Source organism: Martes martes (assembly GCF_963455335.1).
Source record: "Martes martes genome assembly, chromosome: 10".
NCBI lineage: Eukaryota > Metazoa > Chordata > Mammalia > Carnivora > Mustelidae > Martes > Martes martes.
This window is the reverse complement of record NC_137898.1, coordinates 31,908,743-31,936,432: the sequence shown is the minus strand read 5'-3', so window position 1 is coordinate 31,936,432 and position 27,690 is coordinate 31,908,743. Positions and strand designations below refer to the sequence as shown.

General features: G+C 34.6%; 1 protein-coding gene across 2 annotated transcripts in view; it reads left to right on the top strand.

The window, feature by feature from the left end:
• ELP4 (elongator acetyltransferase complex subunit 4) overlaps positions 1 to 27,690 on the top strand; it is a 247,570-nt gene that overhangs the window by 14,323 nt on the left and 205,557 nt on the right. For both annotated transcript variants that reach the window (XR_013967578.1, XM_080816975.1), the window contains exon 3: positions 14,989 to 15,110. Coding sequence is in view for 1 of the 2 variants with exons in the window: in XM_080816975.1 (XP_080673101.1) it covers positions 14,989 to 15,110 (122 nt within the window). In the remaining variant the exon portion in view is untranslated. The remainder of the gene's footprint in view (positions 1 to 14,988; positions 15,111 to 27,690) is intronic.

Below are 27,690 nucleotides of genomic sequence, written 5' to 3'. Positions count from 1 at the left end.
ACCTATCTATAAATAAAGTTTTTTTGGAACACAGCCATGCTTGATTATTTGTACATTGTCTATGGTTGCTTCTGTGGTACAGGTGCAGAGTTGAATACTTTCAACAGAGACTGTATGTACACAGTTCACAAGTCTGAAAAACTTATTTTCTGACTCTTTAAGGAAAAGCTTACAAATAGCTGTTTTGTATTCTGTATTTTTCTTAATTTATTTTATGGTAGTACAGCTTGTTGAAAGATTGAAACAGGATAGACTGGTGTCCATGCAGTTCTTTTGTAAAACCACCTGACCTTTTGTCCTGAAGCATCTAAGCACCTACAGTGTGTTTAGCATTGCTAGGCAGTATAAATCTTGGGGTTTACCCTTTCTGAACTTAAACTGGATGTTCATTGCACGTTCACTGGAATAAATATTCCAATATTCATTGGAATAAATATGAACATTACATATTTACAGATGTTTTTGCAGATGTAAGAAGAGGTACAGGAAAGGCTTAAATTGAATCAAACTATGGGTATAAATTGAGGGGAAATGAAGAGAGTAAAGTACTCCCATGGAAATTTTTATTAACAAATGCACAAAAGTGTGTATCAACACAGTATGCTTATGTAGGAAAGAAGTGAGAGCTCTTCTAAAATAGAGATTATTTATTTAGAATTAGTCAGAGGGAAAGTTTGGCTTCCTTCCCCAGGGTATCTTCCCTCAACTACCTGCTTGTACAATTCAAATTGTAAAACTTCAGAACCTTAGACCAGCTTCTCAAATTGTGGTGTGCAGAGATGAGGCTGTTTACTTTTTACCCACCAGAGGACTCCTGGGATTTTTGTTTGTTTAACTTTATGGCCAGCTAAATCCATCGTGCTTTACCTCTTTGTTATCTTTGGTCATTGTCCAAGAATTAAGCTATTCTAATGATCATCTCTGTTACTTTTATCTCTGTAATACCCTTTTTTTCTCTGTAGATTCAATTTCCTACTCTTCTTATCCCTTCTAAATCTTCCCAATTTGCTTTGTATAATACCTATTTCATGTGAAACAAACTCTAATGTCTTAAATATTATCATTAAATATTTTATAGAAATATATAACACTTATTGAGGATTTACTGTGTGCTGGGTATCATGCTAAGCTCTTGACATGTATTTTATCATTTAGTTTCACAGCAATCAGAGGAATGTCTATATTTTACAGGAGATTAGAATTTTGGCAGAAGCCGAGTAACTTGCCCAAAGTCACACACTTTGTAGCTAAGATTTGCAAACAGCTTTCTCTGACATTAAATCATCATTTTACACTAAAACGTGGTAATTTACTTCAAAGTTTTTTTTTTTTTTTCCAAAGTGAGATTTATACCTTTGGCTTTTCTACCTTTTATGTCATCTCACTGCTGCCATATAGTGTCTTCTTAGTTATTTCTATCATTTATTGGAGACCTTCATGATCTCAACCTCAAGTAAGCTTTGATCATTTGCCACTGAACTTTTGTATCTGTCATCACCTCCTTTTCATTCTCAATAACTTCAGTGGCCTTTTAAAGCCTTCTTGTCCTCAAACATCCAACATTACTACTTTGTCCCTCATTTTCTCAGATAACTTCCAGTATTTCACATGCGAACAGTAGTCTCTTCAGATGAGAACTCACCCAAATTCCCCGTCAAACTTCAGTACTTACCTCTACCCACACATGGGAAGATGTCCTGTACCTTCTCCTGTTTGAGAATCATCCTTTCACCTGGACATTAAATTTTTCCTCCTTCCACCTTTCCAAGGAGTTGCAATATCAACTGTCCCGTCTTTAATTCCTCCTCTTTTTTAGTTCTTTCCTATGTGTACTTAAACATGCTTAATCTGTTTTCAAGCCTTATTTCCTTTTTAAAGGGGAAAATTCTTTGTCCTTACTCCCACTCCTCTGTCCCTTTTCCTCTTCCCTTTTTTAGCCAAGCCTCTTTAGTCTTTACCTCTTATACATTTTCATGATATTTCGGTCATTCTTCAGTTTACTTCAGGCAGTACAACATCACCGAAGCCACTTTAGCCAGAGACGTTAGTGACCTTCTGATGGCTAAACCCAAGAAATACTTCTCAGGTCTCTTCCTTCTTGATCTCTGCAGCAGTTGACGTGGTTAGTCACTATTTCCTGAAATACTCTCTCCTGTTGGATCTGTTGAGACATTCTCTTCTCGTTTTCTTTCTACCCCTCTGCTTTTGCTTTTTAAGAATCATTTGCCTCTATTTAAAATACTGGTATCCTCTTCCTCTTTTAGTGCTACATACTCTCCCTGGGAGGTCTCAGTTCCTGCCATAACTAGAATGATGGGGGCGGGGGAGAAGGAGTAATTTTATGAAAGTAATCAGTAATTTCTAGTCATTGCTACATACATAGGATCTACAGAGAAATGCACAGATCATATTCAACTCCCTGTTCAATATTTTCTCTGGAATATCTTACAGGCACCTCAAAATTAATGTATCTTAGAGTTGATCTTCCCTTATCTCCAAATTCTGCCCTATTCCTCTAAATCTGTCCCTCTTCCTGTGATTCATGGATTATTCAGTCTACTGAGTGACACATGCCAGAGACCTGCATGATATACTTGTCTCTCACACCGTTCACATCCAGTAATCTTTAAATCCCAAGGTTTTTAACCTTTTAAATATTTTAAAATTCTGTCTACTTCTCTCTATTCTTACTGCTGTGACCCTAATCCACAAATCTCACTGAAATTATAACAGCTTCTTACATTGCTTCCAGTGTTTTCTTACTTCAGTTCATTTTCATACTATAAGTAGAATGAACTTTCTGATATAAAATCTAATCATGATATATCCATAAAACCTTTCTGTGCTGTTTGTCGATCTTAACATAAGGTCCATGCTCTGTAGCCTGGACTACAAGGCCTTTAATGACCTACCACTGATGATTCACTTTAGCTTATCTCTTCTCATGTTTTCACCTCTTTCCTCAAGCCTTCTGTCCATCACCGAGTTACCCTAACCCCCAGCTCCCATCCCCTGCAGCAACCCTCAGTTTGTTTCCTATGATTTAGAGTCTCTTATGGTTTGTCTCCCTCTCTGGTTTTGTCTTGTTTCATTTTTTCCTCTTCCCCTATGATACTCTGCCTTCTTTCTTAAATTCCACATATCAGTGAGATCATATGGTGATTGTCTTTCTCATCCTAACTCTTAATCATCCCTTAGGTATCCACTTAGATTCTCTTCCAGAAAGTCTTTAATTGTTGCTTTCCTTACCCTCACTGCCAATCAGTATTCCTCTGTATACTTCTGTAGTATTCCTTATTTACTTTATATCATGGCACTTACTACACTTATTGAAAATACCTGATTGTGTACCTTATTCAGTAGACTGTAAGCTCTCTGACCCTGGGAACCATGTAAGGGCACAATGAATACATGCTTGAAGGAAGGAATGAATGCTGTGAAAGCCTGGCTAAAAAAAGTTACTTTATAGTGATGGTAGTCATGGAGTATTTTGAGCAATGAAGAGATATTATGAAGGATGCACATCAGGAATAAAGTAAAAACTTGAAGTGATGGAACTACTCATTACTCTCATCGAAACATGAGATGATGTTACTATTAAACCATAAATTTACTACCATAATTTGATATTACAATGCTACCTAACTTTTCTACTTCTGCATTTCATTATGTATGTTGGATTCTAAATGTCTCACCAGCCATGCTTAGATTGCTCTGATACAGCATTTCCCTACATATTTCCTCTTTTAATAGATCTGTCTCAAGAATGTTGATTTCTACCTCTGTGCTTTTTTTTTTTTTTAAGATTTATTTATTTGAGGGAGGGAGGGGCAAAGAGAGAGGGGTAAGGAGAGAAACAGACTCCCCATTGTTTGCCCAACCTGCTGTGGGGATCCATTCCACCATGCTGAAATCATAATCCAAGCCAAAATAAAGAGTTGGAGGCTTTACTGACTTTGCCACCCAGGTGCCCCTCTACATCTGTGCTTTCTAAATATGTGGAAGATAAAGCAGAGACAGGAGGTAGGATGATTCCCAGATGTTTGGCCTGAGAAGGTTTGGAGGTAGTACCAGTAGGTGAAGTCAGAAAAGGAAGAGAAAGAGCAAGTATTGAGGTGAAGCATGAATTCAGTTTAAACATAGTGAATTTTAAGAATATTAAATTTAGGCTAGAGAAAAATATTTGGGGTTTCTCAACCTTATTTGACTAATATTTAATTCAGTGGATGTTTTGGTTAAAGTCATTCATAGGCATGTATCAGAATGTCCAGGTTTATAGACCCTGGAGGATCCAAGATGGAACATTAGGGGGTCTGTTAATTCCCTGAAATTATATGTAAATTTGTGTATGACTGTGTACATTTTCCAAATAACATATAACTTGCATCAGATTCTCAGTGGTCTGAGATGCTGGGAAAGACTAAGAACAACTAGAGTAAAAAGAAAAACAAGTCAAAATCTAAAGCAAAAGCACATCAGTCTTTAAGGGATAGATAAAGGAAAATAATCCCATGAAAGAAGTTAAGAGCATAGCCTCTGGAATCAGCCTCCCTAGGTTCAAATCATGGCTCTGCTATTTACTAGCTGTGTCACGTTAGGCAAGCTGCTTGCTTTCCCTGTGCCTTGCTTCTTTACCTATAAAATAGGGATTAACAACATTTGTCTTACAACTTACTATGAGGATTAAATGAACTAATGCATGAGAAGTGCATTGCATGTTTAACATATAGTTAGTAGCCAAGTTTAGCTATTTATTATTTTTAACAGGATGTTGAGTACCTCAGAATTGATGACTATAGCCCACAGTGAGAAAAAGAAGGCAAAGGGGCAAAGGTTTAAGTTCCCCCTTTCCTGCAGTTGGGATCTCCTTGCAGGCCTAAAGACCTACCACAACTACTTCCTTATAACGCCATCGCCATCACCACCATTACCAAACATCATAGGCAAGGACTGGAGAGAGCAGAAGTGCAACATTCAAGTTCAAAAATGATCCCTCACTCAGGCAAGTAAGGGGATACAATTCCCAAGGGTATCAGACACAGACATTGAAGATGCTTGCGAAAAGCAGAGACTGGCATCCATGTTTCCCAGCCAACTTGCTAAACTTCTGAACCCGTAAGGCCCTCAGTGAGTAGTACATGGTGAGAGAGTCCTTGGGGGAAGCCTGCCTTAAATCTCCTATAGTTTGTCAGCATTCTCGACAACAACACCATTTTGTGTCTGGTGTAGAAAAGAGAGAGAGGCCTGCTGCGATAGATTGTATAAACAGTCGAAATAGTAATGATAGAAGTAACTTACATTTCCAGAGCAGAAGTTTAATATGAATTACTGGCCAGCCCCTCCAAAACCTAGATTCCACTTTGGAAGTGTTTTTCAATGACGGATGTGGCCACAATGAAACTGAACACCACCTACAAAACCACACTCACCACCTACATGGAAACCACCATAACTTCATAGGTTGCAAAGCAGCAGGTTTAAATATTAAATAGACCAGATCATAGTGAGGCTAGGGACATCTCTCCCTAACCAGACAGCCAGTTATGTAAGTTGATCACTGCCACTTTTGTCCCCCTGCTCTCTCAACAATAGAACTAGGACTTGGAAAGATGACTTAGAGGAAGAGGTATTTTAGAACCTTCCTTTCTTTTAGAACCCCTCTGTCCCACTAAGACTTTCAAGCCCCAAGTCTTAGTCTGCGCTAAAGGGTATGGAAGAGCTTTTTACAGAATGTTCAAGTTTTAAACTTGACTGTTCCAAGTTTTAATAGCTGAAATTGGTGAAAAAATAATTGAATTAGCTCTAGATGTCAAGAGATGAAAAAAGGAAGATTTGACATAGCATAGGGAAAGTAGTAACTGGAAAAATTAAATAGAACCATTTCATATTATAGTTTCCACAGAATTAAGAGCTCTATAAAAACTGTTTGCATATATAAAGAGTGTCTGAAGTAACAGGATAATTGGGTACAAAGAGTGTCTTAAAAACAGGGGATACATGTGAAGGGGGAGAGTCTAGTTCCACGAAGAAACTTGTCGTCCATGGTAATAGCTGCAGTAGACAAAATAAGATAAAGATTTTAAAGTTTCCAAGAAAATAGACAATTAGTCATTGGTGACTCTAATAGCATTCTCAGCACAATGAAAGGGGCAGCTCCTTTGGACTTTGATATTAAGGAAAAAATGATATTCCTGTTGTTTCTATCCATTAGGCTTCATTCTACCTCTTGTGTGATTCCATTTATATATGACAGCCCATCAAATATTTGAAGACAACTCTCTTGCATCCCTTGGGTCTCTTTTTCTTCAAACTAAATATCCCATTTCTCATGCTTTTAAGTCCTTTACCATCCCAGTCACTTCATTCTGAATATACTTTAGTTTCTGTAAGTCCTCAAATGAAATATACTATTGTCAGTTTGGTCCACTACTGTAGAATAGACTAGGACAACCATCTCTCTCAACCCCAGAATTAGACTATTAATTCAGGCCAGAACTGTATTTGCTTTTTGGCAGTTCTGTCACATCATTTATCATTTTTGCTTTCCCAGTGTTACAGGGATTCACTAAATAGATTAATGAAATGCTTAATGTACAACTTCAAAATTTCTTTCACAAAAATGGTGATTTTCAGCTTGAAGAGCTTAGGTTTTCAACTAATCCCTAAATAGGCGATCTTCTTCCATGAGTTTTGCCTGCCTCATAGGAGTCTTTGAAAAAATCGGGTCAATAACTATTTAAGAGTGTGCACACTTGTGTGTGTGTGTGTATGTGTGTGCGTGCGCGTGCACTACGGTGTGTTTTCAGCAAAACTACAGTAGATCTGGCTGATTTATAAGACAAAATAGATTTTTGATTTTTTCCTTAATTATACAAATATTTACTAGATGTATAGTATGAACCTACTACAGCAATATAGCAATAAGATGAATTCTCTGCCATGAGGATCTTTTTGCTTGATGTCCATTTTAATATGTCCATTAAATGCTGCTGTAGGAGTTAACAAGATGCTCCAGGGCACTCTGATCATCTCACACAGTTTTTAGGAAAGCTTCTCCAAAGATGAGTTTACCTATTTTGGGTCTGGGAAGATTTCAGGGAATTAGCTACCCAAAAAGGTGAAATAATTTATGCAAAGGTCCAGACTTAAGATGTAACATGGCTACAGACTTAAGATAGTAATTTAAGCTATGAGTATAGATAAGGTCACTAGGGATTGTATGTAGATAAGAAAAGAGTTACAAGTCTCACTCATTTAAAACATAGGTAGAAAAAGAGAAATTCTGCTGTCTAGTTTATTGTTACTCTTCATTAATGATAATTAATTTCTTTTTTAAAAAGATTGATTGATTGATTAGAGAGGGAGAGAGAATCTCAAGCAGGCTCCATGCTGAGCATGGAGCCGACATGGGGCTCATCTCATGACCCTGAGATCACAACCTGAGCTGAAACCAAGAGTTGGATTCTCAACCAACTGCATCACCCAGGTGCCCCCACTCAGTATTTTTTTTATTATCTGTAGGTGTCTCTCTCTGGTTTATGAAGTACCTTATCTAAGTTCACTCCCTTACTGAATAATACTCTCCTTAATTTTATAAAGAATTATTTTTATTTTTCTAATTAAACAGGTTTCTTTCTTTCTTTACTGAAAAGTTGTTGAAGAAGCATCGTGTCGGTCGGGAGAGGGTGGTGGGGTTATGGACATTGGGGAGGGTTTGTGCTATGGTGAGTGCTGTGAAGTGTGTAAACCTGGCGATTCACAGACCTGTACCCCTGGGGCTAATAATACATTATATGTTTATAAAAAAATGAAAAATTAATTTAAAAAAAAGAAGCATCATGTCCTTTTATAGGGAGATGACAGTGTTGTACCACTTTTACCACTAATATTTTTATTTACACACATTGTGTGGCGGCAACCACACAGAGTATGTAGACCGTGTGAAAGGATTTAGTTCTTTCTCTCAAAAGCAATGAGAAATCACTGAAGAGTTTTAAGTAGGGAAATAACATGATTGGATTTGTATTTTCAAAAGGTCACTACTAAATTGGAGGACTAGAGTGGATGCAAAGAAATAAATAAGAAATTGCAGTTGTCTAGGCAAAGTTGTTGGTAGTATGACTAGGAGAGTGACACTGACGTGGAAGGAAGTGATCAAATTTCAGAAATACTTTGAAAATAAATTTAACAGAGTTTTAGGGATAGGGAGAAGAGAGGGAGAAGAGGTATCAAATAAATCCTGACTTTTTAAAAAAACCAAAAGAGGATCACATTTCGTAGAAAAAAATAATGAGTTACTGGTTCCATTTTGGATATGTAGGATTTGAGGCACTTTTGTACTTGCGTATTTAATAGTAACAGAAGCCTGAAAACAGAAGGAAAAGTCCATGGTAGAGGAATGATGAGTAAATCATAAGACATACATTTTCTAGAATATTATGCACCCTGAAACACAATAGCTACAAGAGTATGAAGTATGTGAGATTAAGTAAAAATACCAGATACAAAATTCAGTAATAATTGTAACCATGTAAGAAAACATCCACAGAAAAAGTAATGAAAGGAAATATAGCAAATTTTAGCCATAATTCTGTGGGGCTGGTAGATAGTGGAATAATTTTTAAAAATTTAAATTTCCCGTGTTGTAAAAATGTCAGCCTTAGAAGATTTTTAGTATCTGATTTGGTTTTGACGTCAATGATTTGTAATGACATTGGTTTATATAGTTGCTTCTGTAAACCAGCCTAATAGTGATTCCTTAAGATAAAATCATTCTTTTTTTAAACATGACTTTGTATTTTTCTAAAGTTAATAGAGACAAATTGTTGGTTATGTAAAATGAACTTTTTTTTTTTTTTCCGGTATGGTAGCTGCATTAGTGAGTAGGCAAGTGCTGGTCATCTGCCTACAGTTCTCTGTTCGCTTTCCCACCTGTCAGCTGTAAGCAGTATGGAGGCATTGAAAATGTTTTCCTTTACATGCAAAAGCTCTCATGAATTGCTCCTAAATCCATATCAAGCACATTTTGTGTCTTTTAGATTTGTGGATATTAACTTTAACTTGTGATGATAGTATTAACTAGCTATGTTCTTTAATATATATAAATGAACTGCATACAAGTCCGCTATGCTTCTGATCTTGGATTTGCTCAAATACACTGTGCTGAGAAGGTTTATAAACAAGTTACCACCTGGAATTTTAGTTGCACCTTAGGAAATTATTTTAATAAACCAAATTTACTGGATTATAAATTACAAACAATAATGGACCCATTTTAAGTATATATTTTAGTGAGATTTTACAAATATACTCAGAGAACCACCACAACAATCGAGATATAAAACATTTCCATCATCCCCCGAAATTTCCACATGCCCAAAAAGTTTTCTGTCCCCAAGCACCTAACTCCTTCCTATCACTAGAGATAGTTTTTACTCACTCTAGAATATTGCATAAAGGCAATTGAGCTATGCATACTTTTTGTGATTGGCTTTTTTCACTTAGCTTAATGTTTTTCAGATTCATCCATATTGCATATACATTAGTTTCTTTCTTTTATTATTGAGAATCATTTCACTTGTATATGTACCGTTTGTTTTTTCCATTCACGAGTTGTTGCACATTTGTGTAGTTTGCAGCCTTTGGCTGTAACCCAAAAAAAGCTGCCATAAACATGGTGTATACAACTATGTATGGACATGTGTTTTCATGTCTCATGGGTAAATATGCAGGAGGGGAATTGCTGATTCCTATAAGTGTAAATTTAACTGTATCAGAAACTGCCCAACTGTTTTCCAAAGTAGCTGTACCACTTTGCGTTGCCACTAGCAATGTAGGAGCATTTTATTTGTTCCACATCCTTGTCAATAATTCATATTGTATTTTTATTTTACGTTTCTCACAGTGTTTTTAATTTGCATTTTTTGGCGTTTAATACTGTTAAACATCTTTTTATACATTAATTGGACATTCATTGGTCTTCTTTCGTGAAGGATGTATTGAAGTGTTTTGCTCATTTTTATACTGGGTAGTTTGTCTTCTTATTGAATTAAAAGTTTTTAGTATATATATTGGATACCAGTTTGCTATCAGATGTATGTATTGAAAATATTTTCTTTCTGTAGCTTGCTATCCTTTTTTTTTTTTTTTTTCCTGTTGTGGTTCATGCTTCCATACCCTGAGAAATCTTTGTCTACTCTAAGGTTGTGAAGTTATTCCCTTTGTTTCCTTCTAATAGTTTTATTTTTTCAGCTTTTATATTTAGTTTTGTGATCCGTTTCAAGGTAATATTTGAGTATTAGTATGAGGTAAGATAGAAATGTTGTGGATTTTTTGTTTGTTTGGGGTTTTTTTGTTTTTGTTTTTTTGTAGTATGGGGTAATATTGAGGTTTTTGTTATTTTTTGCATCTGGGTATCCAATTGTTCCAGGACAATTTGTTGAAAAGACAATTTTTTCTCCACCTTTATAAAAAAATCAGTTATGTGGGTTTATTTCTGGACTCTGTATCCTTTTTTATTGACCTATATGTCTCTCATTTAGCTAATTCCACATTGCCTTGATTGTTGTAGCTTGTATTCTAAATCTTGAAATAGACTTTCACTTTCAGATTTGTTTGGTTATTCTAGGACCTTTGGATTTCTGCGTAAATTTCAGAATTAGCTTATCAATTTCTCCAAAAATCTTATGGGGCTTTCATTGGAATTCCATTAAATCTGTAAATCAATTTGAAAGATTTGAGTCTTATATTCCCTAAACATGATATACTTCTCCATTTATTTAGGTTTTCTTTACTTATTCTCAGAATATTTTATACTTTTCAGTGTGGAGCTAATTCATTCACATGTATTGTCAAATTTCTCCAAAATATTTCATGTTTTTATGAAATAAATAAACATTTATTTAATAAATAAACATAATAACATTTCATGTTATTATGAATTGATCATAAATAGAATTTTTAAAATTTCAGTTTCTAAAGTAAGATTTTAATATTTTGAAATATATTGGGACTTGTTTTTTGGAATAGCATATGGTTTATCTTGGTGTACATTCTGGATGCACTAAATGTATATTCTGGAACCATATATTATCCAAGGTGGTCTATGAGGTCATTCAGATTTTCTATTTTCTTGATAATTTTCCTCTTTAGCTATTCTGACAATTACTAAGAAATGTACAATTAAATCTCCAAATTGAATTTATGTCTTTCTTTGCTTAGTTCTGTCAGTTTTGCTTTAAATAGTTATACTTTTAAAGAAATTCTAAGAAACAAAGTAATTTATCCCCCCCCACATATATGTACATCTATATACACACCCATGCACATAAGTACATATACACAAGATCATACAGTGTTATAATTTCCCACATATTTGTTGTGATTTGTATTCTTTATTCCTTCCTGTAAGTGCAGATTTTGATGTTGTATAATTTCCCTTTAGCTTTTAGTGTCCTGTAGTACAGCTGTCCTATATAAACATAGTATTTCACCTCTATTCTTTTTTTTTTTAAGATTTTATTTATTTATTTGACAGAGAGATTGCAGGTAGGCAGAGAGGCAGGTAGAGAGAGGGGGGTGGGGGGGAACCGGCTCCCTGCTGAGCAGAGAGCCCGATGCGGGACTTGATCCCAGGACCCTGAGATCATGACCTGAGCTGAAGGCAGAGGCTTTAACCCACTGACCCACCAAGGTGCCCCCTTCACCTCCATTCTTAAACATGTTTTATACATTTATAGTTTTTGATGAAGTTGTTTCTTTTTCAACTCTTAGAATATATAATTATCATATCCTCCAGCCTTTATTGTTTGTGATGAGAAATCACTTGTTGATTTTGTGATTGTACCACTGTATGTCACATGCCATTTCTCCCTACCTCTTCCAAGATTTAACTATGAGGTACTTAGATTTGGGATTTTTGCATTTATCCTAGGAGACACTTCCTGTGCTTTTTAGATCTGAAATTGAATATTTTATCAAATTTAGGAAATTTTTAGTCATCACTTCTTGAAGGATTGTTTCTGTTTCTCACTGTCTCCCAAAGTCTAGGGCCCCACTTAAGCGTGTTTTGGACTGCTGTGTGTTGGTCCATGTCTCTGATGTTCTGTTCAATTTTCTTAACTTTTTTTCTCTATTCTTCAGATTTCCTACTTTGTATTGATTACCCTTAAGGTATATCAATTATTTTTTCCTTTATTCATCTCCAATCTACTTGTGTGATCACCAAATAAATTTCTCATATAAGGAATAATAATTTTAAACTCTAAATTTTCTATCTGGTTCGTTTTTATAGTTTCTCATTCTCTGTTGATAGTCCTTTTCTGTTCACTTATTGATAGATCATCCTTTAATACTTTGTTGTTGTTGTTGTTGTTGTTTTTAATTAAGTAGGCTCCATACCCAGTATGGGGCTTGAACTCATGACCCTCAGATCAAGCATCACATGCTCTACTGATTGAACCAGCCAGGTGCCCCTCCTTTAATACTCTGAATACATTTTACTTTGAGTCAGTTTCTGTACGTTGTGTTTTCCCTAGTATGGATCATATTCACTGATTTTTTATTGAAATCTTCACATTGTAAAAAATGCATTTTAATGATTCTGAATTCATTCTGTTTTCCTGAGGATTTCAGGTTTTTTGTTTTAATAGATAGCTAACTTGCCTGATTTTAAATTAATTCTCACTTCCGTATATTTTGCAACAGATTGTATCTCTGTATCTCTGCTCAGTTTTACAGCTTTTAGGTTTGGCATTTTTAACCTGGTCACACAGGGCTGTCCCTTACAGTTAGAAACTTAGAGCCAAATATTTATACAGAATTTATACACACATTTGGGGGCTCACGCTTTCTGCCACATCAAGTCAGTAAGACTTCAACTTTATTACAAGCTTATTGGGAAATGCATGCCTTCAGAGGAGCATCAGATTTGTAAATCTCACAAGATTTAGTTGTCTTTCAACTTTAACTGTTCTCTCTTACCTACTTACTGTTTTTTCTCCCACTCATGCATTGGTAGCTTAGTGGTCAACCACAGATTTGGGCACATTTGGTAAATTTTGTAGAGCACTCTTTTTTTTTTTTTTTTTTTTTTTTTTTTTTTTTTTTAAAGATTTTATTTATTTATTTGACAGAGAGAGATCACAAGTAGGCAGAGAGGCAGGCAGAGAGAGAAGGGAGGAAGCACGCTCCCCGCTGAGCAGAGAGCCCAATGTGGGGCTCGATCCCAGGACGCAGGGATCATGACCCGAGCCGAAGGCAGTGGCTTTAACCCACTGAGCCACCCAGGCGCCCCTGTAGAGCACTCTTAATTCAAGGATTTTTCCCCTAAAGTTTCAGCTATTTTGACAACACTGAACTCTACATTCTGCCACCTTAAGCTGGAGAGGATATGATTTAGAGCTGTCAGAACTAAGGGAGCTTAAGAACCCCATTTTGGGCAAAAACAAAAAACAAACAAACAAAAAAAAACGGCCAGAAACTTGAAGTTTTTACATGTCATGATCACAGTCTTTCAAAAGGAAACTGCTGTGGTTGATGTCTTCTTTTAATTGCTTTGCAGTGCCTTTAAATATTTATTTTTTAATGGTATTTTAGGGACGCCTGGGTGGCTCAGTTGGTTAAGCTGCTGCCTTCGACTCAGGTCATGATCCCAGGGTCCTGGGATCGAGTCCCGCATGGGGCTCCTTGCTCAGCAGGAAGCCTGCTTCTCTGGCTGCCTCTCTGCCTGCTTGTGTGTACTCTCTCTCTCTCTCTGGCAAATAAATAAAATCTTAAAAAAAAAAATTTAATGGTATTTTATTCAGGTTTTATACTTAAAGCTGCAAGAGGCTTTGTGCACAGTGCTAACATTACCACAAGTCCAAACTTTCTTAGGAATATTTTTTAACAGTGTGGTTTTTACAGATATTAACAATGCCTGACATAGGAATTCAATTAATATTTGTTGAAAAAATTAATAAAGGCTTCTCTTTTTTTAAGTAATTCAGTAAATCTGCCATTGTCTCTTTATGTTGTGCTCAAAGTATTAAAGGAAAGAAAGGTGATATAAAAGTGTAGACATGTAGCTTATCAATAATATTAGAAAACAAAGGTATACTTGAGTTTATATTATATCACAAAATCTCAAAAATATTAACACATTTTGTCGAAGAAACCTGGTATATGATTTTTTTCATAAAAATTCAGAAAGAGGGCGCCTGGGTGGCTCAGTGGGTTAAAAGCCTCTGCCTTCGGCTCAGGTCATGATCCCAGGGTCCTGGGATCGAGCCCCGCGTCGGGCTGTCTGCTCAGCAGGGAGCCTGCTTCCTCCTCTCTCTCTGCCTGCCTCTCTGCCTACTTGTGATCTCTGTCTGTCAAATAAATAAAATATTAAAAAAAAATTCAGAAAGAAGGTAGGATGAAGGAATAATAAAAGGTCAAAGAACTGTTTACTCGGAAAACATTTAGTACAGATTTAAGAACTCTCAGATTACTCTTCAGTTTTAAATTGCTATTGAATTTAAAACCTAAAACACAAATGTAGAAGTAATACTATTTTTACAAATTTTATAAATACTAATCTTCAGGCTACGTACACTTAAGTGCTTAATTATTATGACATATAAGAAATGAAGTGTGAGTTTACAAACTGGTTGGTAGGTAAGAATAAAAGGTATTTTAGAGATGCAACGCCTGAAAAAAATCTTAGGAAACAGAAAAAGAAAGTCTGTTTTTTTTTTTTTCTATCATCATATGTAACCTTCTAAATTTTGTGGATATCAGAGATGGTGTAGAGGATGGAGAATAATTTTGAAATCAGACTATATTAAAAGTACTCACTTCCCGTGGACTATCCAGATAGGTCTCTTAGCCTATCTAACTGTACTTTTTAGGAAGACAATTATTGCCCCATTTTATATACTTGTTTTAAGGAGGAAAATTGTTAACACATCTGAGTGTGCTTGGCATATGGTAAGATACTGACTATAATTTTTTTCTTTTTTACAGAAGAGGATAAATATAGTACTTACTCTTCTTTGCTCTTCAAGTATTTCCTGGCAGAAGGAATCATCAATGGGCATACTTTGTTGGTTGCATCTGCAAAAGAAGACCCTGCTGATATTTTACAGGTATAGAATATACAAATGCAAAAATACTGCATTTTGAACATTTCATGAAAAAATATTGCTTATGTATATATAAACAAGATATATGTAAACAAAATACATACATAAAATTTTATGAAAATTTTAGGTAAACAAGATATTTGTTTATCTAAAAACCATATTTAGGGGCGCCTGGGTGGCTCAGTGGGTTAAAGCCTCTGCCTTCAGCTCAGGTCATGGTCCCAGGGTCCTGGGATCGAGCCCCGCATCAGCCTATCTGCTCTGCAGGGAGCCTGCTACCTCCTCTCTCTCTACCTGCCTGTCTGCCTACTTGTGATCTCTGTCTGTCAAATAAATAAATAAAATCTTTAAAAATAAATAAAAATAAATAAATAAATAAATAAAAACCATATTTAAATTCATTAATGTGACCATACATATTTTTTTTCTGTTAAAGAAAAATATCAAATTTATTTAAAGATGTAGTTTCACTTTTTAAATTAGTGTTCTTGGACAATTTTTATAACTGTAAGTTGATACTGGCATTGGGAACAATATTAATAAGCTACTAAAAACTGACAATAAATAAAGTTATTACTATAGTCATAAGAAGATAACTCTGTAAAAAGTAAAGTAAAGGAAAACAACAGCATATTATCTGATATTATATTACCAGGATCCTAAAGACATAAATTAGAAGAAAGATACAGAAATTAGAAGTACTCATTTATTAATCTCATTTTGCTTTGAGACTGCCAGAAATTACTCTTTTCCAAGTAACAAGCAATAATAATAAAATATGTGACTGATATACTCTGTCTTTTTAAAGCCAAAACACACATTACACCTCAGAGAGGACAATTCTGTTTTAAAATTCTTAATTTCTTTGTCCAGAACAGGAACACAACTTAAGCCGTTATTTGAATAGAAGAATAGAATCTAAAGTTATTTTCTCCCATAGGGTGTTTTCGTTTCAGTGCATTGTCTGCAAAATAACAAACAATTAATTCGTTTATAAAGAATTTGTAGCATAGTAAGTATTAACATACCATAGCTTTCAGCAGACACCAACAAATTCCTATACCCACTATAAAAAGTTATATAATGATGAGGTAAAACTAACACGATTCTTTCATATGGGTCAGATTTTGCTTATTAAGTAATACGGTCATAAAATCCAAAGGAGAAATCTTTGTATAATTTTCCAAATGATTTTCTTCTGGTTGCAGAGCCTGTTTTCCTTTGTTCTTATTTTTGGTGTTTGGCTTTTGTAATATTTTCTTGATGTTTTTGTTTCTTCTTTTGTTTCTTTTCCCTGGTCTTAATTAATCCAATCAATTTCTGGACAGTACTATGCTTGGTAGGAACAATAAAGGCCAAGATTATCATCCTAAAGAAGCTGTACAAGCTCTTCACGACACATTCCACCATAGTATGGAGACTAAGATTTTATATCAAACATCTTTATAGCCACGTAGGCAATTTTTGCCAGGCCAGAAGCAGGATAACCCTTGACCTTTGAACAACATGGGGTTAGAGACACTGATCCCCTGCACAGTTAAATATCCACATATAACTTTTAACTTTTGACTCCCCCAAAATAGTATTTCCACCTAATATTGACTGAAAGCCTTACTAACAACATAAACAGTCTATTAATACATATTTTGTGTGTTATATGTATTATATACTGTACATTCTTGTATATTCCTATATACATATATTGTATATATACACACACATACATATACATATATACATATATATTATATACTGTACATACTGTATATTCCTACAATAAAGTGAATTAGAGTAAGGACAATGTTGAGAAAATACATTTACAATACTATATTTATCATAAAAGATTCACATGTAAGTAGATCTGTATAGTTCAAACTTGTGTTGTTAAAGAATCAACTATATATTCGTTTCAAAATGAAGTGTTTTATTCTTCCTTCTTTTCTCCTGCAACCTAGGCAACTGATGTTAAAATCTAATCGATATACCAACACATTTTGCTTTAGAGAATTACACTTTTTATTTGAAAACTAATCCCTAACACCTTTCCTGAGTACCTTGAATTTGTACAAGTTAATATTAAAAATCTCAGGGTACTTTACTTGTCCTCTGTTGAATTATGTAAAGGAGTGAAGTTATAAATTAGGATTTCTTTTTTTTTTTTTAAGATTTTATTTATTTATATGACAGACAGAGATCGCAAGTAGGCAGAGATGCAGGCAGAGAGAGAGGAAGGGAAGCAGGCTTCCTTGCTGAGCAGAGAGCCTGACGCGGGACTCGATCCCAGGACCCTGGGATCATGACCTGAGCCGAAGGCAGAGGCTTTAACCCACTGAGCCACCCAGGTGCCCCTAAATTAGGATTTCTTAAAACATCTAGTTATTTATGTAAGTAGTTAGGTTCTGCAAACATTTATTCATGGAACAATTTTATGATACTGTAAAAAATATGTAAAATTAGAGTAAAAAAGTAGACTTTTAAAAAGTTGCACTTTTGACCAAGATATGTTAATGAGGATCAGATTTCTCTTTAGCCCTGAACCAACTAAAAAACAGGGCAAAATATATTAAACAACAGTTTTCAAGACATTGGGCATCAAATAATAAAGGACAGTGGTGCCAGAGAGATCCAGAATATACAAAGGGAGTTCTGTAACTTCCCTGGCATTATACATGCAAAGTTTCTAGGCTGTAGTGTGGTAAAAAGGAACCCAGGTTAAGACAGCATTAGGAGACACATCTAGGAATGTGGCATTATGACATATTATCTTCATCTGGAGCTTAAGTATAGTTTAAGGAAATATGTATGGGTGCCAACTTGACAAGGGGTGGACATGTGATGGTTAATTTTATGTGTCCACTTGACTGGGCCACAAGGTTCCCAGATATTTGATCAAACATTATCCTAAGTACTCTTATGAGGGTGTTTCTGGATGAGATTGATATTTAAATTGGTAGGGGCGCCTGAGTAGCTTAGCAATTAAGCATCTGCTTTCCGCTCAGGTCATGATCCCAGGGTCCTGGGATTAAGCCCCACATCAGGCTCCCTGCTCAGCAGGGAGTCTGCTGCTTCCTCTCCCTGTGCCCCTCTCCCCTGCTCATGTTCTCTCTCTTAAATAAGTAAACAAAATTTTTAAAAAATACTTAATTTAAATTGGTAAATGAAGTAAAGCAGATTGCAATCCCTAATGTGAGTGGGCCTCATCAAATCAGTGGAAGGTACAAATAGAACTAAAAGGCTAACCCTCCCTCAGCTAAGAACGAATTCCTTCTGACTGACTGCCTTCAATCTGAACTTCAGCTTTTTCCTGCCTTTGATTCAGACTAAAAAATCAGTTCTTCCTGATTCTTGAGCCTGCCAACATTTGGATGAGAACTACACCATCAGCTTTCCTGGGTCTTTAGCGTACTCACTCATCCTGCAGACCTAGGGACTTGTCAGCTTCCCTAGTAGTATTAGCCAATTCCTTTTTTTAAATAATAAATAATAAATCTTTTTTGTATTAAAATACAATTACATATATAATATGTACATGTAGTTATTTATATATATAATTTTGTATAAAACAAAGCAATATATACACACATATGTATATACACATATCCTATTGGTACTGTTTCTCTGGAGAACTCTGACTGATACAGTCTTACTAAAAATATAAAGATTACATTTAAAACCTACATGAAGAATTTCACATTTATTTATTAGCCTGAATTGAATGATTATCACCTCACATTCAAGATCTTGGCCAATTGTACACATAGTAAAGTACAGTGATCTTTCGACCTTTTTGCTTTCACACTTATAAAAAAAATTTTTTTAATTATGTATCTGTACACCAAGTTATCTAAAAATTGCAGTTATGAGATTGTTTAGTTGTAAAAGATGTTATTGTAAATATTGTTCAAAATGTGCATGTGCATGTGCATGAATGCGCATGGGGGAGGGGAGAATGAGAGAGAATCTCAAGCAGACTTCTGCTGAGTACAGGTCTCAACCACAGGACCCTGAGATCATGACCTGAGCTGAAATCAAGAATCAGCCGCTCAACTGAGCCACCCAGGCGCCCCTATAAATACTGTATTTTTAGTTAAATACTTTTAAATCAGTCTTCTAAGTGTATCCAACTGAATCTAAATAACATCACAATTTGATGTCAGTACCATTATTTCTAGAAATATATGTACATAAGCGAGCTCTTTTTTAACATCTGGAAATTTTACATCAATCATCTTTGCCTTGAATTCATATTTTCTATTCCAGTTCTCACAGAGTTTTGTGTGAATGCAGTGTTTCATGTTCAAAATATTTATCAATGACCTTATGATAGTTTTTCTATAACAAAAATTCATATTTACATTTAAGTACATTTTAAACTTGTCTGAAAAGATTAACATGTTAAACACACTTCTTTACAATTTAGTAATCTTTACACTTAGTGTTACATGCAGTATGTGAATGGACATAAAAATTTTCACATTTGCTTTATTAAGATATACCAGTCAAATGGGACAGGATTTAACATCAGTTCTATTTAAATTTTTTATTTTTTCAGATGTGAGTTGTTCACAATTAAGTAAAAGGGAAAGAAAGGGTTGTGTTACTGTAATGAATTTAAATTTTTTTCTGAGTAATAGACATATAAAAGATCATAGTGGTCCTTATCTTTTATTTGTTGGAAGTTTTTGATTACTGACTCAATTTCTCTGCTGGTTATTGTTCTGTTCAAGTTTTCTATTTCTTCCTGTTTCAGTTTTGGTAGTTTAAATGTGAATTAAAATTAAATCTAGGAATTTATCCATTTCTTTCAGTTTGTCCAATTTGTTGGTATATAGTTTTTCATAATAATCTCTTATAATTAATTGTATTTTGTTGTATCGGTTGTTATTTCTCCTCTCTCACTTGTGATTTTATTTATTTGGGTCCATTTTCTTTTCTTTTTGATAGGTCTTGCTAGAGGTCTACCAATTTTTTTTTAATTTTTCAAATTACCAGCTCCTGTTTTTCCTAATCTGTTTTTTTTTTCCACTTCTATATCATTTATTTCTGCTCAGATCTTTATTATTTCCTTCCTTCTGTTGGCTTTTGGCCTCATTTCTTGTTTTGTTTTGTTTTTAACTCTTTTAGGTGTAAGGTTAGATTGTTTATTTAAGATTTTTCTTGCTTCTTGAGGTAGGTTTGTGTTGCTATGTACTTCCCTCTTAGGACTGCTTTTGCTGCCTTGCAGGGGTTTGGGATCATTGTGTTTTCACTTTCATTTGTTTCCATATATTTTTTAATTTCTTCTTTGATTTCCTGATTGACAACATTCATTGTTTAGTAGTACGTTGTTTAACCTTCATGTGTTTGTGGTCTTGCCGGTTTTTTTTTTTCTTGTGGTTGACTCCTAGTTTTATAGCATTTTGGTCAGAAAAGGTGCATGATATGATTCCAATCTTTTTTTGTTTGTTGAGACCTGATTTATGATCTAATATGTGATCTATTCCGGAGAATGTCTTATGTGCACTTGAAAAGAATGTATATGTGATGTTTTAGGATGGGATGTTCTGAATGTATCTGTTAAGTCCTTCTGGTCCAGTATGTCTTTGAAGCAGCTTAGGTGGTTTTATGAAGAATGTTTTCTAATGTCATCCAGTCAGTTTTACCCAATCTTGTGTACTTAATATATTATCAAGGACATTAAAATGCGTCCACAAAAACCTAATGATCTTAAGCATATTTTCATTCTTGTATTTATAAGGAGTAGCCCAGAACAGTTTTTTATTTTTACTTATGTACTTGCATTTCATATAGCTCTTCTCTGAAAATGTATCTTTTTTTTTTTTCCCGAGAGAGAGAATGGGAGAGAGAGAGAAAGAGAGCATGAGAGGGGGAAGGTGAGAGGGAGAAGCAGACTCCCCCCGGGACTCTGGGATCATGACCTGAGCCGAAGGCAGTTGCTTGACCAACTGAACCACCCAGGTGCCCCTATCTGTTTTGTTTTTTTTTTTTTTTAAGATTTTATTTATTTATTTGACAGAGAGAGCACAAGCACACAAGCAGGGGGAGTGGCAGGCAAAGGGGGAGGGAGAAGCAGGCTCTTTGCAGAGCGGGGGAAGCCTAATATGGGACTCGATCCCAGGACTCTAGGATCATGACCTGAGCCAAAGCCAGTGGCTTAACCAACTGAGCCACCCAGGTGCCCACCCCTATCTAGTTTTTGAGTTAACAGAACTTTCACTCATCAGTAATATTTCTTAAATTCATGATTTTTAAAATTTCATATTTCTTTCATATTTCTTTCCTTTTTATTTTGTAATAATAAATTTAAAAGAATAATATTCCATTCTCATTTTTCTATTAAGGAAGTACAAAAAGTATTGTTTTTAACCTATATACATTTAATGTGGTCCACTTAGTTTTCACAAGTTTAAAATAGACTGAATTCAAAAATTCTGGCTGTAAAAATTAAAATTATTTAAACTCTCGTAATACCAGTGGATAGACAAAATTTTTAACATCCCTCCGAGAAAAATAAAATATTTTGTGTAATTTAAAATGAGATTAAAATGAGATGTTAAGGACTAATATAGATAATAGTTTTTTCTGCATATTATTCAGCCAAGATTTCAGTGTTCCCAACTCAATTAGAGTTATATTAGAGTCAGTTGTATTAAACAGCCCAACAATGAATGACCAAAACCAAGACATTAACAGTGTTTAGAGATACAACATGGGGGTGGTGGGGGATGCTATAATTGTTTATTTTTAATTTTATGATGTATGATTGGGGATTTCTGGAACCTATAACCAAGGCAAATATTGCTGGTACAAGAAGAGGGAAAAGACAATCTTATAGACCATAATTATCTTAAAACTGTGTATAACTAAAAGACAAGTAAAGGATAAAAAGCCCCATCAGCTGCCTAAGATATATTATATAACCACCCAGCAATTTATCCATCATCCTTTGAAAACATATTCATGCCTATTGTAGTCAAAGCTCCTTCAGGAAGTCAGCATTAAGATGTAACACTGAAAAATTACACCCCTTAGAAAATCCTATAGAACAATATACATGATGTTGTTAAAGCTTTTAAAAAGCTGGTAAGTATTTTTCAGTTAACTTTTTATCTAAAAGAATGTTCTTGATCATCTCAAATACAGTGATAAGTATTCTCTGAAAATTTTCTATGCAATGTTTTCTAAAATAGCGAAAATTGTATTTTTATGTTAGAATATTTAAGCATTTATCAGTAGATAGACTGATATTTTTAGAAATAAAAAATTATATACACAAACATTCACAATTTCCTTAGAACTTGAAAGTGCTGTGTTTTTCTATTATCTTTTTCATAATTTTAAACAATGTATGTTAATATTTGCAGAATTAAAGAAAGTAACCTGATTTTTAGAAGTAAATTTAAATGTTATTTCACAATATACTAAGGTGAGTTTTAAAAGTTAATTCGAATATCTTTAGAGATGACAGACGAGGTAGGTAATATTCATGCAGGAAGAGATATCTAATATCTAGAGCAAAGGGTTAATTCCTGACTTACAGCATTAACTTTTTGAGTTATTTGTTATATACATTGCATACTGTCCAGCATCAAACACAGAACAAAGTGGAAGCTGAGGATGCTTTTAAGGAGTTTAAAAGTTTTACTTTTTAATATGTACCTAAGATAAGTACATGGTTATGAGCAGGAATGTAACTGCCTTGATGTTTACTAAAGGCTTGCAGTATATATTTTTTAATATCAAACATACTAATAAGTTAATAGCTCAAATTTAAAATCAATTATGGTGAAACTACCCTTATTATAGAGAAAATCTTTCATAATTGAAAATTAATTACTTTATAATAACTTTTAAGTCACAGAATAAGTAACAATTTATTTAAAATAAGCCATGTCATATGAGATGAATTAATATAGCAACAAGGTACTTAGTAATGAAGTATGAAAATTTAGACTAACATCTTCAGAATTCCCTTTTATGGACTTTCTATAAGTAAAAACAAAAATATCTAATAATTTGGAAGCATTTTTTATATATCCCCAAATATCAGTTTGTTACCCAAATAATGAACTCATTTAATAAGGTCTTATTTATTGTATCTTGTATCTTTTGCTTTATTTGTTTTTTTTTGGTGGGTTTTTTTTGTTTGTTTGTTTTTTGGGTTTTTTTGGTTAAACTGAGAGAAGATAACATCAGTTGATTTAGAATTAGATGAAGTAGTATTTGCTAAATAGTGTACGGTTTGAATTATTATTAGAAAGCTTTCCTTTCCTTTCCTTGGGTCAATTTGGTGTCAAGATTGAATCTGTATTTGCCATCCATCTTTTACTAATTGATCATGGAACAAAAATTAGAAGTCTAAATCCAATGAGTGGGGTTAGTTTGTTTGCTCTTAGTATGTTATAGCATCAGATTACAGGCTGGTCCTTCTGAGCAAATAGAATACAAAAATATTTCAGATCCAACTTTGTTCTCCTTGTTCTGCCAAAAATTGAGAAAGCTGCAACAATGAAGTTAACGAAATGTCCCCTGTTTGGCCACATATACTACTGAACATTTTTAAAAAATTATACTTATCATAAAAGTTGTAGTTTTTTAATGATTCAGAACAAGAGTAATACGTTATAAATAATTTAAAAAATTATTTTCTGGCCCTTCTGCCATTCCACTTTGCAAGTTTCATGCATACTCAGTACCTTCTAAATAGCACATCTTCCCACACGTTTTTACTTATTTTTACTTTTCTGAGCCTACATAATATGTATTTTTTATTAAAACTTTATTTTACTGTGTATCTTCTGTTCATAGTTTAAATACAAATATTTGAAGAGCCCTTTTAAGGCAAAACTATAGTCAGACTATGTTCCTTCCATTTCTTTGTCAACATTTTATTTGTTCAGAAAATTATCAGGCTATCTATATGCTTTTCAGTGCTTACAACTCCGAAGTGCTAGTTGAGCCAGAAATTTGCTGTTTGACCCCAGGGTTTCACTCTTTTTTTCCCCCTGGCTACTTGTGAGAGCTTATTTAAAATTCTGAGTTCTCCCCTGGCAGCCACAGTTAGAGCTGCTTTGGCAAACTAAAAAGACTAAGAAAAATCATGCAAAGGCTCAATACTGCTTCCAGTGACCTACATTTGTAGCCAGCTTTTAAAAGATGGCATGTGCCTTATTTTCCAACAAGAAAATGAAAGATAAGATAAAAGTTGAAAGGGAAATAAACCCACCACTCTGTTACAAGCTTGAAAGAACCATGTCTGGTATAACATTAAAATAAACACAAAGTTGGGGTTGATATTTGTGCATCACCAACATAAGAAAGGAATTTTGTATGCAGAAAAGTAGCCTAAGTCATATAGCAAAAATGCCATACTCTGTGATGGGATATTTGTCTCAGAAGATGAAGTATATTTGGGATATGGGCTTAGATTTTAATTTCTGTGATGTTGCAAGACCTTGCACAAGTAGCTGCAGGACATTGCACAAGTCACTTATTCTCTCATTAAGATAGAGATAATTCCCTGGCTACCTCATTCTGGAATTCCAAATTAAAAATGAAAAATTGAGAATTTTGCTTTCTAAATCTTAAAATACTCCAGGCCTCACATTTACTTTCCAAAATTTTATTTTGAACTCATTAAAAAAAAAAAAAAAGAGTGGTTGTAAATGCTTGATGGTTATTGTCATGCTCAAATGTTAAAATCTTAGAACTGTTATAAAGCACTTATCATTCTTTGAAAAGAAGCCACACAAAGTCAGACTTGGGGATATTAGAAATGGAATTCATTTGTCCTCTGAATACTTTTTTGAAGCATATTCAGAAGAGAAGATATTCAATCCTTTTGGATGAGTTAAGTGACTTCAAATTCTGAAAACCAGAGTCATTAAAACTTAAAACACACACACACACATACTTTTTAAAATCAGCTCCCCAAATTAATGAAATTGACTCATTAAATGAAATATTAAAGGATCCCATGAAGGAAGATAGGTGCACACCATCAAGGATCATGGATTTAAATAGATAGTCTTTGAAGATTATATACAAAAGGATAGCTTTCTTCTTCCCTCGCATGCTCTCTCACCCTCTCTATCTCAAATAAATAAATAAAATCTTTAAAAAAGAAATTCTTTAAAAAGAGCACTTGGGTGGCTCAGTTGATTGGACGACTGCCTTCGGCTCCGGTCAAGATCCCAGAGTCTCGGGATCAAGTCCCGCATCAGGCTCCCAGAACCACAGGGAGTCTGCTTTTCCCTCTGACCTTCTCCCGTCTCATGCTCTCTCTCACTCTCTCTCTCTCTCAAATAAATAAAATCTTTATTTTTTTTTTAAAGATTTTATTTATTTATTTGACAGGGAGAGATCACAATTAGGCAGAGAGGCAGGCAGGGTTGGGGGGAAGCAGGCTCCCTGCTGAGCAGAGAGCCCGATGCAGGGCTTAATCCCAGGACCCTGGGATCATGACCTGAGCCGAAGGCAGAGGCTTTAACCCACTGAGCCACCCAGGTGCCCCCCAAAGATTTTATTTATTTATTTGACAGACAGAGATCACAAGTAGGCAGAGAGGCAGGCGGGGGTGGGGGGAGAACAGGCTCCCCGCTCAGCAGGGAGCCTGATGCGGGGCTTGATCCCAGGACCCTGAGACCATGACCTGAGCCGAAGGCAGAGGCTTAACCCACTGAGCCACCCAGGCGCCCAAAATAAATAAAATCTTTAAAAAAAAAATTCTTTAAAAAAAAAAGGATAGCTTTACTGTGTGAAAACCCCAAAGAAGACAAGGCTATCTTTCCATTTAGTGTTGGGGTGATTCTTTCAGGGCTCAGTGTTTCTTTCCTGCAATTTTGTTTTGTTTATCAGAAACTGATGGGCAGTTGCAGAAAATGGCCTTAATTTACCATAGTCACCTTTTCATGTTATATTAGTGAAATCAGAGATATCTGAAATGCACTTACCAGTTTTGTAAAATAGTTTTTACTACTGTGTTTGTGTTTATGTGTGTGTGAAAGTCTGCTAGATTTCAAAAACAGGGTCGATGGCATTAAACTGAAGACTTAAATTGGAAGTGGAAGATCTATCTGAGACTATGAAGTGAAGCATCTTACCTTTCTATTTCTTAAAACAGATTTACAACAAGATACTATAGAATTTTTTAAAACCTATATTATGCCTTTACCTGGTTGCCTCTACTTCACAGTACTCAGGGAGCAGAAAGAGAATTGTTTTTGTTCTGTTACCACCAAATGTACATCACAAAATAATTCTCAAGTTTAATAAAAATAAAGTGTTATCTAGTTTCATTTATTGTACCAAAATATACTCAGGATTTTTGTGACATCTTCCATTACCTGGGTTGATTTTAGAAAAATAAAAGAATATGATATCAAACAAATAAAACCAGTCACTTGTATGCTCCTGAGCTAGGAAATATAACTGATCTAGTCCTCTTAAGTAAACATAATGCCTGATTACTAATTGAGATATCTTTGACAATAAATATACCAAAACTTTAGAATACTTCTTTTCCAACCTTGTAAAAATTCTGTGACCTCTTTGGCCCCATGTCAGGTTCTGCATTCAGTTGGAGTCTGCTCAAGAGATTCTCTCTCTCTCTCCCTCCCCCTCTGCCTCTCTCCCTGCTCGTACTCTCTCTCTCTCAAATAAATAAATTGAATTAAAGCTTAAAAAATCTTATGTTCTCAAACCTCGATTTAATAAATAATTATGTTAAGATCACTGTCACTATCTTAACTTCTACAATAACTGTATTTAGAGATGTTTTGGTTATATCAGGTTTTTAGAAATTATCTTAATTATATTCAGTTGGGACACTTAACACTTAAAGGAATTATGTTGAAATCCTTTGCCAGTATCAGAATCCTTCTATAACTCAAGTAATTATTTCATAACCTGTTTGCTCAGTAAGGGTTTTCATGTATCTTCTGATTAAGAGGACAGGTTAATAGGCATCCTTATACAGTAAATATTTACTAAGGGAATTATTACACATGGTCTTATTATGTAAACCTGTTAAAACCAATGATTAAGTGGAGAATTCAGTCTACTTTTTAAAACATTTCATGGGGATGCCCTGGTGGCTCAGTCCATTAAGTGTCCGGCTCTTGATTTTCTGCTCAGATCATGATCTCAGGGTCCTGGAATCAAGCATCAGGCTCCTTGCTCAGCACAGAATCTGCTTGAGATCCGCCCTCCCCCTTCCTCTGCTCTTCCCCTGCTTGTGCTCCCCCGTCTCCTTCTAAAATAAATAAATAAAATTTTTTTAAAAAAATTAAAAATAAAACATTTCACAAGATGTATTTTAATATGTTATAAGGATATATTTGTTCACCATTTATATTTCTTTCTGTAACTAGGGATGTAGATATAAAGATATACATACCTGTTCTTCATGTTATCCTTCTCCTTCCCCCTATCTTAGTCAAGAAAATTGAGAGATCTGTCTTTCAGTCTTGTCACTACATTTTCGGTTTATATGTTAACAAGAAATGTGATAAGGATCTACGGAACAGCATTGAGAACACTGCTCTTATCCTAGTGGTTTCATTTTCTGTTTTGTAATTCATGT